At 38.8% G+C, this 13,970-nt stretch overlaps 1 protein-coding gene across 2 annotated transcripts in view; it reads left to right on the forward strand.

Moving 5' to 3' along the window:
- TDP1 (tyrosyl-DNA phosphodiesterase 1) overlaps positions 1-13,970 on the forward strand; it is a 44,207-nt gene that overhangs the window by 22,104 nt on the left and 8,133 nt on the right. For both annotated transcript variants that reach the window (XM_041395937.1, XM_041395927.1), the window contains exons 13-14: positions 2,194-2,301; positions 3,833-3,935. In XM_041395937.1, the coding sequence (XP_041251871.1) occupies positions 2,194-2,301; positions 3,833-3,935 (211 nt within the window). The remainder of the gene's footprint in view (positions 1-2,193; positions 2,302-3,832; positions 3,936-13,970) is intronic.

A 13,970-nucleotide genomic window follows, 5' to 3' on the forward strand; every position in this document is an offset into this window, starting at 1 on the left:
CCCAAGTGGGATAGGGGAGAGAATCCTAAGAGTAAAATGGGAAAACCTGTGGGCTGAAATAAAGGCAGTTTATTAATAATGCAAAAGCTACTCATACAAGCAAAGCAAAATTAGTTGGTTTGCCACACCCTGTGGGCAGGCAGGTGTTCAGTCATCCCCAGAAAGGTAGTGCTCTGTCGTGCCTAATGGTTGCTTGGGAAGATAAAGGCCATCATTCTGGATGACCCCCCACCATGACTATTTCTTCCCTCAGCTGCATGTGCTGAGCATAATTGTGTATGGTCTGGAATATCCCTTTGGTCAGCTGGAGTCAGCTGTCCTGCCTGTGCCCCCTCCCAGCCTATTTACTGGTGGGGTGGTGTGAGAGGCAGAAAAGGCTGTGTGTAAGTGACAACTGAAATACCTGTGTGTTTGTGCTGTTTCTAGCACAAATCCAAACATAGCCCCATAGTAGCCAGTAGGAAGAAAATTATCCCAGCCAAAACTAGCATGCGTTTTCCCCTTTTAATCCTTACACGTTTGTCCTACTAGGAAAAATATGGCCAAAATATATTTTCCCCTTTCTGATTTTAACTTTCTAAAATAGGAGTTTCAATCACTTTAGATTAAATCGAACTGCAGTTAGAGTGCTGTAGGTAATAGATAGAAGTGGTATTACTCTTGCTAAGGCACACTATTTGTATCTGTCTTAAGATAAGGAGGCAAAAAGGCAATAGACTGAGATAGTATCTCATAACTGCATTTAGTGGTGAGGGGAGAAGTTTGTCCCAGGGTAAAACAGAGAGGTAAATGTAAAGAAAATAAATTTTAAATTTTCAGATCTACTATTTTTCCTGTTTTTCATTTTTACAATTTTGTTGGAGTTACCTAATTATTTTTGTCCCATAAACTTAAAGATGCTTGTCGAAACTGTCAGTTGTGAGAGAAAAGCTATTAACCAGGGTGGTTGAGTCATGACTCAGCCTTACAATCTGTATGTATGGAAAGGGTGGAGTTTGTAGGGGAAGACAAGTTTAGTCAGCTAATTCTGTATCGTATATATCTCTTCATCTGTCCTATAGAAAGAGACTTTGATATGGCTTGCATCAAAATATGAAGAAGTCTAGTTTGCATCAAACGTGCAGAATGTTTCAGCTCTTGCTCTTTAAGAATACAGGACCAGTTCTCAGATGTTTTTTTTTTCATTCATCAGGGGAGATAGGGTTTTTAAAGTAACTAGATTTTCACCCATGAAATACAAAGCCTCGTAATTTTAAGTGCACTGTATGTAAGTGTTAGTCCTGAAAGTCAACATAGGTAAATAATTCCAGCCCTTCAAAGTCAATCTGCTCAGGCTTTTAGAGGAACACAGTGCACTTAAGTTATTCAGAGTTAATTGATTCTTTTTGATTTGCCTATTAGAAGAGAATGCTAAGTTAGGGAAGCAGGATTGTGACAACTGAAACCAGAGTCTTCCTTCAAGTCTGGGGAAAGAAATGTCTCTGGGTGAAGGAAGGTGTGTTAAGAAGCTTTCTTTCTCAATTTGAGTGAGGACTAACAGCTGTGACTACATACTTTCAGTTATGTACATATATTTACTGCTTACTTACACTTTAGTTCTGTAACATTGATGCTGAATTAATCCAGCAATGGCTTGTTATTTTAATCTATTATTTTTTTATATACACATAGATATGAGCTCTATTCTCTTAAACCCTCAAATTTCTCAGTGGCTTAGAGGCACAAAAGGGAAAGAGGAGGAGTAGCGGCAACAAACTACTAGTTGCTCCCTGCCTTTGTCATGGATGATAAATTGTAATAAACTCGGAATTCTGTGAGGTTTAGTTTGGTGCCAAACTCAGTTGCTTGAAGTCATACCATTGATAGTCTTCAAAGAACATGTATTGTCCAGAAGTTTAGACTTAGTTCCTTGAGTGTGATCTGGAACAGAGAAATGGAAAAAACTTCTTAGGAGAACATGACAAACTGTGGAGAATATCTCTCTGGGTTGGTTGTAAGGAAGAAAACCCTTGCCCTTCTGACTTCTACTAGAATGGTTAACTGTTCAGTTAAATGTGGTATTTTAAGATTTTCTCTAGAAGTATTGAGTGTGACAAGTGTAGGTAGTGTTCCTGAAATCATGGCACTGTTGTATGGTATTTTTTAGACCTCAAATGAAACTGAATATGAAAAGAATTTCTTTTCTTTTCCTAGCAAATGGTCAGCAGAAGTCACGGGTCGAACTCATGCTATACCTCATATTAAGACATACATGAGACTCTCTCCTGACTTCCAGAAGATTGCTTGGTTCTTGGTAACAAGGTAAACATCTAACCAGTACAGCTCTCACTTAAGCACTTCATATATGGGGTTTCTTTGTCAGCTGCAGGCCCAGGTGAGTTACTTCCATAACTCACATAATACTTCAATTAGCAGTACAAATTTTTGTCCATATTTAATGTTTCTCCATTGCATTACCCTATTTGAGGCTGCAGATTGAAATGATTATGTCAGAAATAGTTGATAATCAAACAAAAATCTTGTCTGAGTTGTGACTGCCGGTTTTGGGGTTCAGCAGCAACCGAAGTGATAAATATTTTTAAATTTGGGTTAAGTTTCTTTAAGATATGGTATGCTATAGTATGAATATGCTGATTTCTACAAAATAGGTAGAGTTTGGGTTAGCTGAAGTTGTACTTGGGCTGCCCTACTGTAATAAAATGTACATATACATAGAATTTGAAATCTGATCTTTTGTCAGATTGAGTTGCTTAGCAGTCTGCTTTGAAGTATAAACTTTATATTTTGGTTGTTTAGTTGTTAAAAAAGTCAGAAGAGGAAGCAAGAATTTCTTGACTTGAAGCGAGAATGTCTTGTTGTAAACAAAAAATACAGATATGTTTCAGTTTTGCCAAAACTGGTTTTTATGCAACCGTATGTTCTACAGATTATGATTTGTCCTTACTCTTAAATACTCAGTTACTTTAATATTTTTTTTTCTTTGTATTTGGTCTCTCTAAATTTCATCACTCATTGATATTGTTGCTTGCAATAGTGGTAATGGTTAGTGTGCTTTTTAAAAGGTTTTAAGTCATTTAAATGTGATGCTCACTCCACCTAATACTTTGGTTGCTTTATTTTCTTTTCATGTTTCTTCTGTTCCACCATTTGCTGTTACCAAACAGCATCCAGTATGTCCATCAGTTGAAACATAAGGTGTAAATTTTGTATTGTGCTGTAGAAGTAGGTTTTGACAACAGAATTGCATATCTTTTTGACTCCCAAATTGATCTACTTTGTAGTAGGTACTGATGAAAAATTAACTTCAGCATGGTGCTAAATAGCAAACTGAAACAAAACCTGTTTGATAAGTATTTGTTTTCTTAAACAGATCCAAGAACAAAATGCCAAAAGCAAAAGATACTGTGTAACACTCTGTATTAAAATGTAAAATGCAAACCCACTCTGTACTGAATGTATTGTAACTAGTCATAACTGAGCTAATTTTTAATCTTCTTAAGTCATCAAATTGAAGCTATTTACCAGTACCAAATTACTTTCTGATATGTGCAGAGAAGATTCAAAAGGCTGAATTTGTCTTGTAGATCTGCATGACAGAAATAGGCTTGTATAATTATCCACATGTGTTGTATGAATGCCTTTCTACATATTGTCTCTGCTCCCACTGTGCTGTAAAAATAGCAATGAGGAATAACAACCAAGTCACTTTTTGTGAGACTATTCTGACTGAATTTAAGTTCTCCTGCTAGAAGGACATTACTAGGCTACGTTATTTAAACATTTTCTGCATTGAAGACGGTGCCTCACTAATGTACTTTGTTTCTCTTCACAGTGCCAATCTATCTAAAGCAGCCTGGGGAGCTCTGGAGAAAAATGGCAGCCAACTGATGATCCGTTCTTATGAACTTGGAGTTCTTTTCTTGCCTTCAGCATTTGTAAGTTCATAGTTCAAGCACAGATCCTGGGATATGATGAAAATCTGCAAGTAGTTATGAATACTAGCATAACTGAATAATCTGATAATAGGTTCTGTATTTCCAGATTAAAAAGTTATTAGGAAATCAAATTTGTGAGGTGTTCACAGAGTCTTGTTTTCCTACACAGCAGGTATGGATTTGGTATTGCTGTGACTTTTTTCCTCTTACTGACAGGCAATAATATTTTGAAATTGTGACATATACCTAAATGCTGTAAAGGATGATCAAATCTCTTCTGTGCTTTTTAAAACTAGGCTGTGAGTGCATATTCGCACTGAAGTGAGGGGTGTGTGTTGTAACTAGAGAAATGATTTCTAATCTTGCACTGTAGGAATGCGCCCCCTAATGACAGAGTGGCATAACTAACCTTTGTCCCCCAAAAAAGGAAAGAAGCCCAGAAGCTTCTCTCAACTGTTAGGTGGAAAGCCACCTCATAGGGCCTCAGGGACTTCACCAAACACCAGAGAACACCTAATTGGATAGAAGCCAAAAAGTCCCGCCTGATCAATCAAGTAGAAAAGAACAGAACAAAAGAGAAGAGGGGCTTTTGTGTGAAGTGTTTCTACCAGGGGCAGACCTCTGTACCTGGCTCGAGTTTTTCTATTTGTTATTTTGCCTTTATTAAACCTTTTTTGTTTCTAACACCACAGCAGAAGCCATCCTGCTTATTTTATGCCCCCAAAGTGTAGCTGAGCTATCCTTGGGTGTATTAAGTGTTTTTCTAGGGCTTATGAGAACTGGCCCCAGGACAAACAACTTAATATTGCACCAGTTGCTGTTCTTGCTCATTTTCTGAAATGCATTTGCAGTCATGTGACTCTCTCTTAATATGAAGGTTCTTATTGATCTACACTTGCTGGTTTTTAGCCCTCTATGAAATCCTGTGGTAGAAAGTCCTTAATTGTACCCTGTATTTAAGAAAACAACTTCCCTTCTTTATTTCCTTTCCCTTCTTTGTTACCTGATGGGGGAGATGCAAGACATGGCTGATTCCTTCTTCTCTCTGATGAGCTGACGGTACCAAAATGTTCTCAACAGCAGTCAGTCTGTGATCAAAAACAATTCAAACTTCTTCCTGTGTGAAATTTCTTCTTTCCAGGGAAGAAACTGCCATTTTCTCTGAAAAAGTATTTGTATGCTAAAAGTCCTTAGAAGTATTTTGCTGATAAAGAGTATTTATTTCCTAGAGAATGTTCACAGATGATCACATAATGTTCTGTCATTTCTGCTGATTAGTAATGTAGTCCCAAATGAATATTTACTAATATTATGGCATTGTAAAAATGTTTGCCTACCATAACTGGGTAATTGTAGTCTCCTGAGATTGCTTATTAAGATTAATGGTTTCTGACTGCAGCTAAAGAATTCCTGTATCTCACTCCTAACATTTATAATGAGTTTGCATAGTAGTGAGGTCTCTGATATGAACCTTAGAGATGTTTTTTCTCCAGCACGTTTTATGTGGAAGAAAATGTGTTTTACCAGAGAGTGAAACAAGAAAAGTCCTACAGCTTCTTAGAGTAGGAAGCATTGTTTTTTATATCAATGAGCTCTAAAAAAAGGAAACACCATTTGTGTAAACTATTAATAACAGAATAATGAAGCATTGGGCAAACAAAGTTGTGCAAAAATTTGACTTTTAACAGCAGCTGACCTGAAAAGGATAAATTAATGTTCTTGGAAGTGGGGTACTCCAGCTTGCAGTTTGGCTATCTCCAGGTGTTGCCAGGCAAAGAATTCATGGTACTGGTATATTTGTACCTACTAAATTATGGGCTTTGTATAAACATAACTGATCACCAGATGACAGAGTCATGTAACATAATTTGAGTATTCTTGTTCTGGCTTTTCTGTGTATACTTGAAATGGATAGAAAATCAGGAATATTTCAGTTAGTCTTTTTGCCAAGAATGGCCATACCTGTTTTAGATCTTGCCAATCTGCAATTTTTTCATTTTAAAAACCCCACTGAAACAATGAAAACCCCTCCCACTACTACCCCCTCCTCCAAACCCCCATGAGAAACATTTGGCTTGCATTCTGTCCTGAATCTTGCATTCTACACAGGAATGCATTTCTATAAAGTCCTTTTAAGTGCTGGAAGGCTGAAATGAGTCTCCAGGCTGAACAATGCCAACTTTCTCAGCATGTCTTTGTAGGAGAGGTGCTCCAGCCCTCTGAAGATCTTTGTGGCCCTTCTGTGGGCTTGCTGTAACAGGTCCATGCTGGGTGGATGCAGCACTGCAGGTGAGGTCTAATCACAGCAGAGCAGAGGAGCAGAATCCGCTCCCTTGCCCTGCTGGCCGCATTGCTTTGGATGCAACCCAGGACACAATTGGCTCTGGGCTGCAAGTGCGTACTGCCTGGTCATGTCTGGCCTGTACCCCAAGTCTTCCTCCACAGGGCTGCTCTCAGTGACTTCCCTCAGTCTGTGCTCCTGTGTGGGGTTGCCCTGACCCAGGTACAGCACCTTGCTCTTGGTTTTGTTGAAGCTAATGAGGTCCTTGTGGGCCCATTTCTTGGGCTTTTCCAGCTTCCTTTAGATGGCATTCCATCCTTCAGGTGTGTCAGCTGCACCACTCAGTTTGGTGTCAAGACAAGTTTGCTGAGAGGGAGCACTCAGTCCTGCTGTCTGTGTTATTGGTGGAGGTGCTGAAGAGCACCAGTCCCAAGACAGCACTGAGGGACATCACTTATCACCAGCCTCCACCTGGATATAGAACCATTGACCACAACTTTCTGGCTGTCTTCATTCCCTTACTTGTACTGGCATCAGTGCTGAGTGGATTCCTTATCCCTTAAACCAGCTCAGACTGGCCAAACCAGAACAGGTTTCCAAAGTCATTCCATGAACCAGCTCAACATGATCAGGTGAGGGCTAATGCAAGGAAGAAGTAGGAAGGACAAGTTCAAGGGGCAGAAATGTGAGTGGGGAGATCATATTGAGGTACCTATCAGCCTGGTTCTGGAACCAGAGCTTATGGAGAATGATGGTCCATGAAGTTTTGGATAGAAAGTAGGAATAAATGGCTAGGATCTGGGTAAGAAACATGATGTGCAGTATGAAGTAGAGCCAGGCTTCCAGATCTTTCCCTTTTTGTCACTGGTTACTTCAAAATAGCCATTGTTGGGGGAGTAGAAGGCTTTACATCTCAAAACTCAGTGGTCAAAAGCAGACACTTGTGGGCAAGTGTAATGGCCGGGCATTTATGTAGTAGTTTGTCCCTGCATGTTTCATGACTTAGAGGTCTATTCTATGAGCATCTCTTGTCTGCTCTTAAATGTCTGTAGGCTTTTGGCAGTCACAGTCTGCTCTGGCTGAGTTCCACAACGTAATAATGTCACATGAAACAGTTCTGAAAGTTACTCATTTGAAGGTTTTTTTTCTTCTTGCACTGAAGGATGCAAGAACATGTGATCCCTAATCATCCTTTTCATACTTCTTTCCAGACACCTTTATCTTTGTCTAGAATGATGCGTTCTTATCCAGCTCAGTTGTTCCTTGGGGGGAGATTTTTCATTAATTTTTACTTTTCTCAATTTTTTTTCCCCTCTGTATCATTTGGGTTGGGAGAGTGGTAAATAGAGGGACAAAGGTTGTACTTAAAATGCAGATATGATTCTAAAGAAACAGATCCAGACATAAAACAATTACACAGTGATGTTCTCAGGCTTCTCCTCACTGAGTCTGTTTAGCCTGCTGTATTTTTACAGTGGTGTGTAACAGGTTAGCTAACCGTGGTGTGAATACAATGCTTTCTCTCTACAGCCCTCACCTCTCTTGTCTTTGTAATTTAAAGAAATTACAAAGCTCCTGTGCTTTCTGTAATTTTTACGGGTTTTAGATAGCTGTACTAAAATCTGTCAGTGTACACAAGATATTCTTATGTTTGAGTTTCAGATCTCTCAGAACACAACTTAATTGAAGCTCATTTAAAACTTGCAAGAATATATAACAGTACATATTTTGGAAGAGAATACTTAGTTCTTTTTCTCCCAGTTTCCTACGTATTGATAATTAATTGTGAAGACTGGCAACCAGAAGAGAACAAGTCACCTGATTATCACATGTATGTGATATCCCACAGTGTATGTGGGAGCAAAGCAGGGAAGAGACACTGCAGCTGCTTTCCTTTCTTCACTGAGAAGTGCCTACAGAGACTCTTGGTAACAAGGAGGTAGTCAGACACATACTGATACTGGGCTTATGTACATGCAGTCACCTGATACTCAAGTTGCACTACTTAGTTTATGGATTTCTTATGCATATGCCCTGCAGTTAATGGCATAAAAAGTGCTTCTTTGATAACTTAGTCTGCTTGTCACACTGGTTCATTGTGGTTTTACAATGCTATGTGGCGGAGTAGTTTTAAGTGAAGATAACAGAGAACTGGGAATAGACTAAAATGTTTAGAAACATAAATGCTTGTTTACAGCTAAAGTTATTTAAAGTATAAACTACATGAAGTGCTTTGAAACATAACTGAACTTTCCTAGGCCTCGAGGGACTCACCGTGCTCTAGCTATCAGAGTGCTGATTTAATGCTGCCAGTTTCTGATAGTTCTGTTTCTTTAGGTTATTTCATGTGGTACTATCACGAAGTTCGTGACATGTATTCTAGTAGAAGTTAAGACTTAGCGTCATGGAGTCACGGAATCATTTAGGCTGGAAAAAGACCTTTAAGATAATATAATCCAACCATTAAAATATCCCTGGCAGTGATAGAAGTTTAACCGATGTCCCAGAAGAGATTGGAGCCTTAATCCAGCACCTGGGACTACTTGGCCACACTGCCCTGGTGTATTTGCATAGCACACACTTAATGTCACTTATCTTAAGAACTCCTCTAGCTCTGCAGTTTGTGCCTTCTATTTTCTACTGAATACAAATTTGGAAGTAGATCGTTCCTCACTTGCTATCAGCTGACTGCCGGTTTTTGTCTTTCTTAAAAAATGCTTCCAGAATTATGCTTTGAGGTTGAGTCTTGGCCTGGTGTGCTAATACAAACTCTCAGAAATATGTTGAATGGTTGTTCCCAATATAGCAGCAGCTGTTATCATTTACAGTTTTAGTGTTTAGGGAAAAATCAGCTGATGCTGGCATTGGATCACAAGCTTCTATTGAGTAAGAAATAATGTTTATAAGAAAGATTGTCCTGTGTTTGAACTACATTTCCCTTTCCATCTCCATCTCTATTTCTCACCTCCTACATCTACACTCTCTCTTTTTCAACTTGCTCTTTCAGCTGCTGGGGATTCCTTTCCAGAGGCTGAGATAAAGTACATCTTTAAAAGGTAAAACATGCAGAGAGAAGGCAATGACCAAAAAGCATGGAGTTCTGGGAAGCATGTTCCAGTAATAATTTTGTTTGAAAAATTTTGGAAGTGACTAATGGAAAGTAGTAAATGGTTCTTCCTCACAGCTTCTGTGTTTGATGAGATGCTAAGATAAATTGAGCTTGACCTGTAAAATAGTATAAAAATTTGTGAAATACTTAAATCTTTCTAGAGGTCTGTTGAATATGGTACGGGCTCAGTCAGCTTTTAGAAATAAAAGCTCAGAGAAATATAACAGATGCTATTACACTTGAAAACCTACCCATAATTGCCTACCTAGTGCTGTCAAATCCTGCAATTATATCTAGATAATCAAACTCAGACAACCAACAACAGTATTGCAGATTCTGAAGTGATGTATTCTCAAGTGAAGTTGAGTACTCACTGGGGTGAAGTACTGGTTTGTAGTTGATTCTGGGTCTGGGTGCATGGATTAGAGATCAGCCAGGCATTAGCATGTGATTTTCAGAACTGACCTTCTTAAATTTTTGCTGCATTCAAATAACAGCCAGACACCTTCAGTCATAGCTCAACTTAGAGCAGAACCAAAATCAAGTCGGTTAAGCTCTTTGGCTGTAACATCAACTTCCAAGGCAATGTAGTACCACTTTCTTCTTTGTTTTCTCTAGTCTTAGGTTAAGTCCTTCATCCCATGTGAAATAGAGTGGGAGTGGGAAAGCTAATACAATGTAAGTAAGCCAAGATTTTGTGTGTAAACTTCAAAATGTTAAGCCTTGCTTTAAGTGTTAACACAACTGCCACAAGGCTTTCAAATTCCAGTGTTAAAGACACCCAGACACATACTTTCCAAACCGAGAAACTTTGGATTTAGATACCTGAGTTTGTCACTGTGGGCTTCTTAAAAATAATTTTAAAATTCAAAAAATCTTCTGACACAGTTGGATAAAGCTCTCCGTGGAATAATTGCACCCAATGTTGAGGAAGGATTCTGCTGTGTATTCTGCTGGCCTGGTGAGCATGATCACTGTAAAGTTTGTGTGCATCCTTAATTCTTTGCTGCCAAAACCAGCAAATTTTTAAATAGTTTTGCCAAAGAGGACTATTTATCGTTTTACTGGCATTGGAAACATTATTGCCATAATCACCCAGTGGGATAATCAGTTGTTTCCTGTTAAAAGTTACTTCAGTAGGATCAAAATTCTGTAATGGTATCAGCCTTAATTCCCACTTCAATAGGGCTAGCAATTCTTACCTTTATCTTATGTGATTTCTTTTTTTATAGCCTGCAGTCTGCTTTGTGTTTGGGGAAAAAAACCACTCAAAAACTGGAAGGCAGTATGTTAAAAGCTGTTATACTTCCTTTTTCCATTCTTCCCAATGTCTGCTTTTTCAATGTATGATGCTAAGGCACTAATAGAAGCCATATCAGCACCTAAAGTGTTAAAAAAAATATATCCCAATTGAGATATGTACTTATCAGCATTTCAGAATGTATTGCTGTAAGCAGCAGTCAAAGAGCAAAATAAAGCTGCTGAGGGAAAAATCCTGAAAGAATAGAATATGGCTGAGGAAAATTTACAAATGAGACAAAATTGTTTTATGCAAGATCCTGCTGGTTTGTTTTTTTGGAAACAGCAGTGAGAGCTGTCAGCATTCAGGAAATGCTCAAAACAGAGAAAGTGTGTGACTTACTTAAATTTCTGTGTGAAGATAGACACATGAGTTATTTTTAAAAGCATGTAAATCTCCTCAGAGAGCCTTGTTAAAGAATGTATTCCACAAACTAGACACTTACTCCAGTGTGTTTTGAGGAAAACCAAATGTATTTTCTTAGATGAATATTTCCTGAATGGAAGATCTCTATAGGTTAAATTCTGACAGACAAATAAAACAGTTTTTGGGATGAACTGAATCAAGCAGCATTGGAGGACAGCATCAGAATCTTTCAGAGGAGAGGGAAATAGAATTGCTGAGTACTCAGGAAGAACAAGGCAAAGAAAACCAAAGTTGTAGAACGAGAGAAGGAAGCAAAATGCCTGAAAATAAAAATGCTGAAGAAATAACAGGGCATGGAGTGTAGAAGAAATTATGCAGAAACAAAAATATTGCTAGGTTGAAGGAAACAGTGGATAACAGGAAGGAAAAAAAAACAGATTAAAAATGTCCTTACTTCATAGGTAGAGGCTGAAGTTCATTGTGTTTTACCCTGTGCTTTGTGACAGTAAGGGTTTCACAAATGTTCAACTCAGATGGTGCCAGGCAGCAGCTTTTTAATGTTGGTGCTGTCAATCAGGCATATGAAGTTTGTTGTGGCATTAGAACCATCTCACACTATGGCAGAGGAATCTTCTGTGCTGTTCCGCGTTTCTTCTGTAGATGATGTACAAGAGAAGCTCATGGGATGTCTGGGCAATCAAACCTCATACATGTCACATACATGCTGACAATTTAAATGCCATCTTGTGAGTAGTATCTAGGAATACACACCACCCAGACCCTCCCACCAAGTGCAACCTGACTGCTGTGAGTTATGAAAAAATGTCTCTCGGCACCACCACCACTTACGCAGTTCCTGTTTGTGAGCTGGCATATTTCATGTTCTTTCTACTACAAACAAGTATGGTTTTTGCATTTTTACATGACATTTCTACCAATCCTTGAGTGATTCAAATTCATTGGAAGTAAGGCTATACAACTTGATTGTTGCATTTTGTGTAATTATGATTTTTTTCCAGTCATTTTCAAACCTGTAGATGTTTATGAGGTTTTAAAACCTCATATTGCATATTTACATTGGTCTGTTTTGAACATATTACTTGTTACCTCAAGGCTAAGCTGCACAAAATGCTGTAGCCTGGTTTTAATGCAAGTCAAAATATCTGACTGAAATGATATAAGAAAGGGAAATTCAAACTGGATTTTCTTTCACGCAGTCCTTTAGTGTGGGCCTTGTTTGTTTCCTCTGTTCTTTCATTTAAAGGGCAGTGGCTTTTTCCTAGTCCTTGAAATAATATATAATGTTTCTTACATCATAACCTATAGTTTGCACTTACTTTGGCTCATGAGACAAAAGATGTATCTATATTCTAAAGGAGATTCTTGAACTCGCTTGCTAGAACTCTGTTGTCTGACATTGTCTTTGGCAGCTCTCCTTTTTCTAGGTTACTATTCTTGAGTATCAAAGAAGGCAGCACAAGGCTGCATTGATTCCCATGCTTTGTGTGGTCATGTGGATGTTGCTGTCTCCAACTTAAAATGATGGCATTTGATGGTGTAAAACTCCAGTGAAGAAAGAAGAATACACAGTATTGTGTATAGATGGGACTCTCCGTTCAGTGTGTGTGTTTGAATGCCACGGGAGTTTTTTTTGTAGTTAGGATGCTTGTTTGTACTATCACAAAACAGTAATGCTGTGAAACTCGGACTGGTGGACCACAGAGCTTGAATAAAGTGTAAGTTAATAACTGGACATGAGCTGACAATGTGCACACTCACAGCCCAGAAAGCCAGTTGTGTTCTGGGCTGCATCCAGAGCAGTGTGGGCAGCAGCGGAGGGAGGGGATTCTGCCCCTCTGCTCTGCTGTGATGAGACCCCATCTGCAGTGCTGCATCCAGCTCTGGGTCCCAGCACAGGAAGGACCTGTTGTACTGAGTCCAGAGAAGAGACACAAAAATGGTCAGAGCTGGAGCATCTCTCCTTATGGGGAAAGACAGAGCTTGGGCTTCTTCAGCCTGGAGAAGAGAAGTCTCCAAGGAAACTTTTATTGAAGGCTTTTAGTACCTAAAGGGGGCTTATAAGAAAGGTGGGGACAGACTTTTTAGTAGGAACTGTAGGGACAGGACAAGGGGCAGTGGTTCTAAACTAGAAGAGGGTATATTTAGACCAGATCTAAGGAAGAAATTCTTTTCTGTGAGGGTGGTGAAACATTGGCACAAGTTGCCCTGGGAGGTGGTAGATACCCCATCCTTAGGAACACTCAGGATCAGGTTGGATGGGGCTACTAATGGAAGATGTCCCTGCATAGGGATTGAACTAGATGACCCTTGAAGATCTCTTCTGACCCAAACTATTCTATGATTTTAGAAAGAAAAGTAGTTGTCAGTAATATCTTATAAATAAACTTGATAGCCTTTAAATTTCTAGTCTGTTCTAATCAAACTGTACTTGATTGACAGTAAGCTATTTGAAAGCTCAGAACTAAGAGATTTTGCTTTTGTGTAACTCGCTACAGTTGGGATCCAATTTCTCTGGAGAAGTAGCTAAGCAATACCATCTGTCCAAGTTACTTGAATCCCTGTCTACCTTTGCATTTTTTCTTTTTTTAGTCCTTAACCTTGTTTGACAGTAATGCTGTCATTCTAATATAAGTGTAATCTTTGATGTTTTTGTGCAAGCAGTTTCAAATTTTCATTACATGTTTTTGTGTCTGTGAATGATACTACCCAACATGTCTGAAAAGCACAGATTTGAAGACTTGTTTCTGTAACACAAAGTGATTTCTAGTTTAGTCCTTGAAACACAATGAGCATCCAGTTAATGTAGTCAGAATGCAACTAAGCAGCAAAGAGAATTTTTTAGATGCTTATCACTTTAGTTAAATATTAAACACTGAAGGAGGTCACCTAGTGAACATAGAGATAAATTGGTGTATGTGTAGGGGCCTAAGAAGGCCGAATATATCTAATATGGACCCA

Source organism: Onychostruthus taczanowskii, unplaced genomic scaffold (genome assembly GCF_017590055.1).
Source record: "Onychostruthus taczanowskii isolate IOZ18803 unplaced genomic scaffold, ASM1759005v1 scaffold1, whole genome shotgun sequence".
NCBI lineage: Eukaryota > Metazoa > Chordata > Aves > Passeriformes > Passeridae > Onychostruthus > Onychostruthus taczanowskii.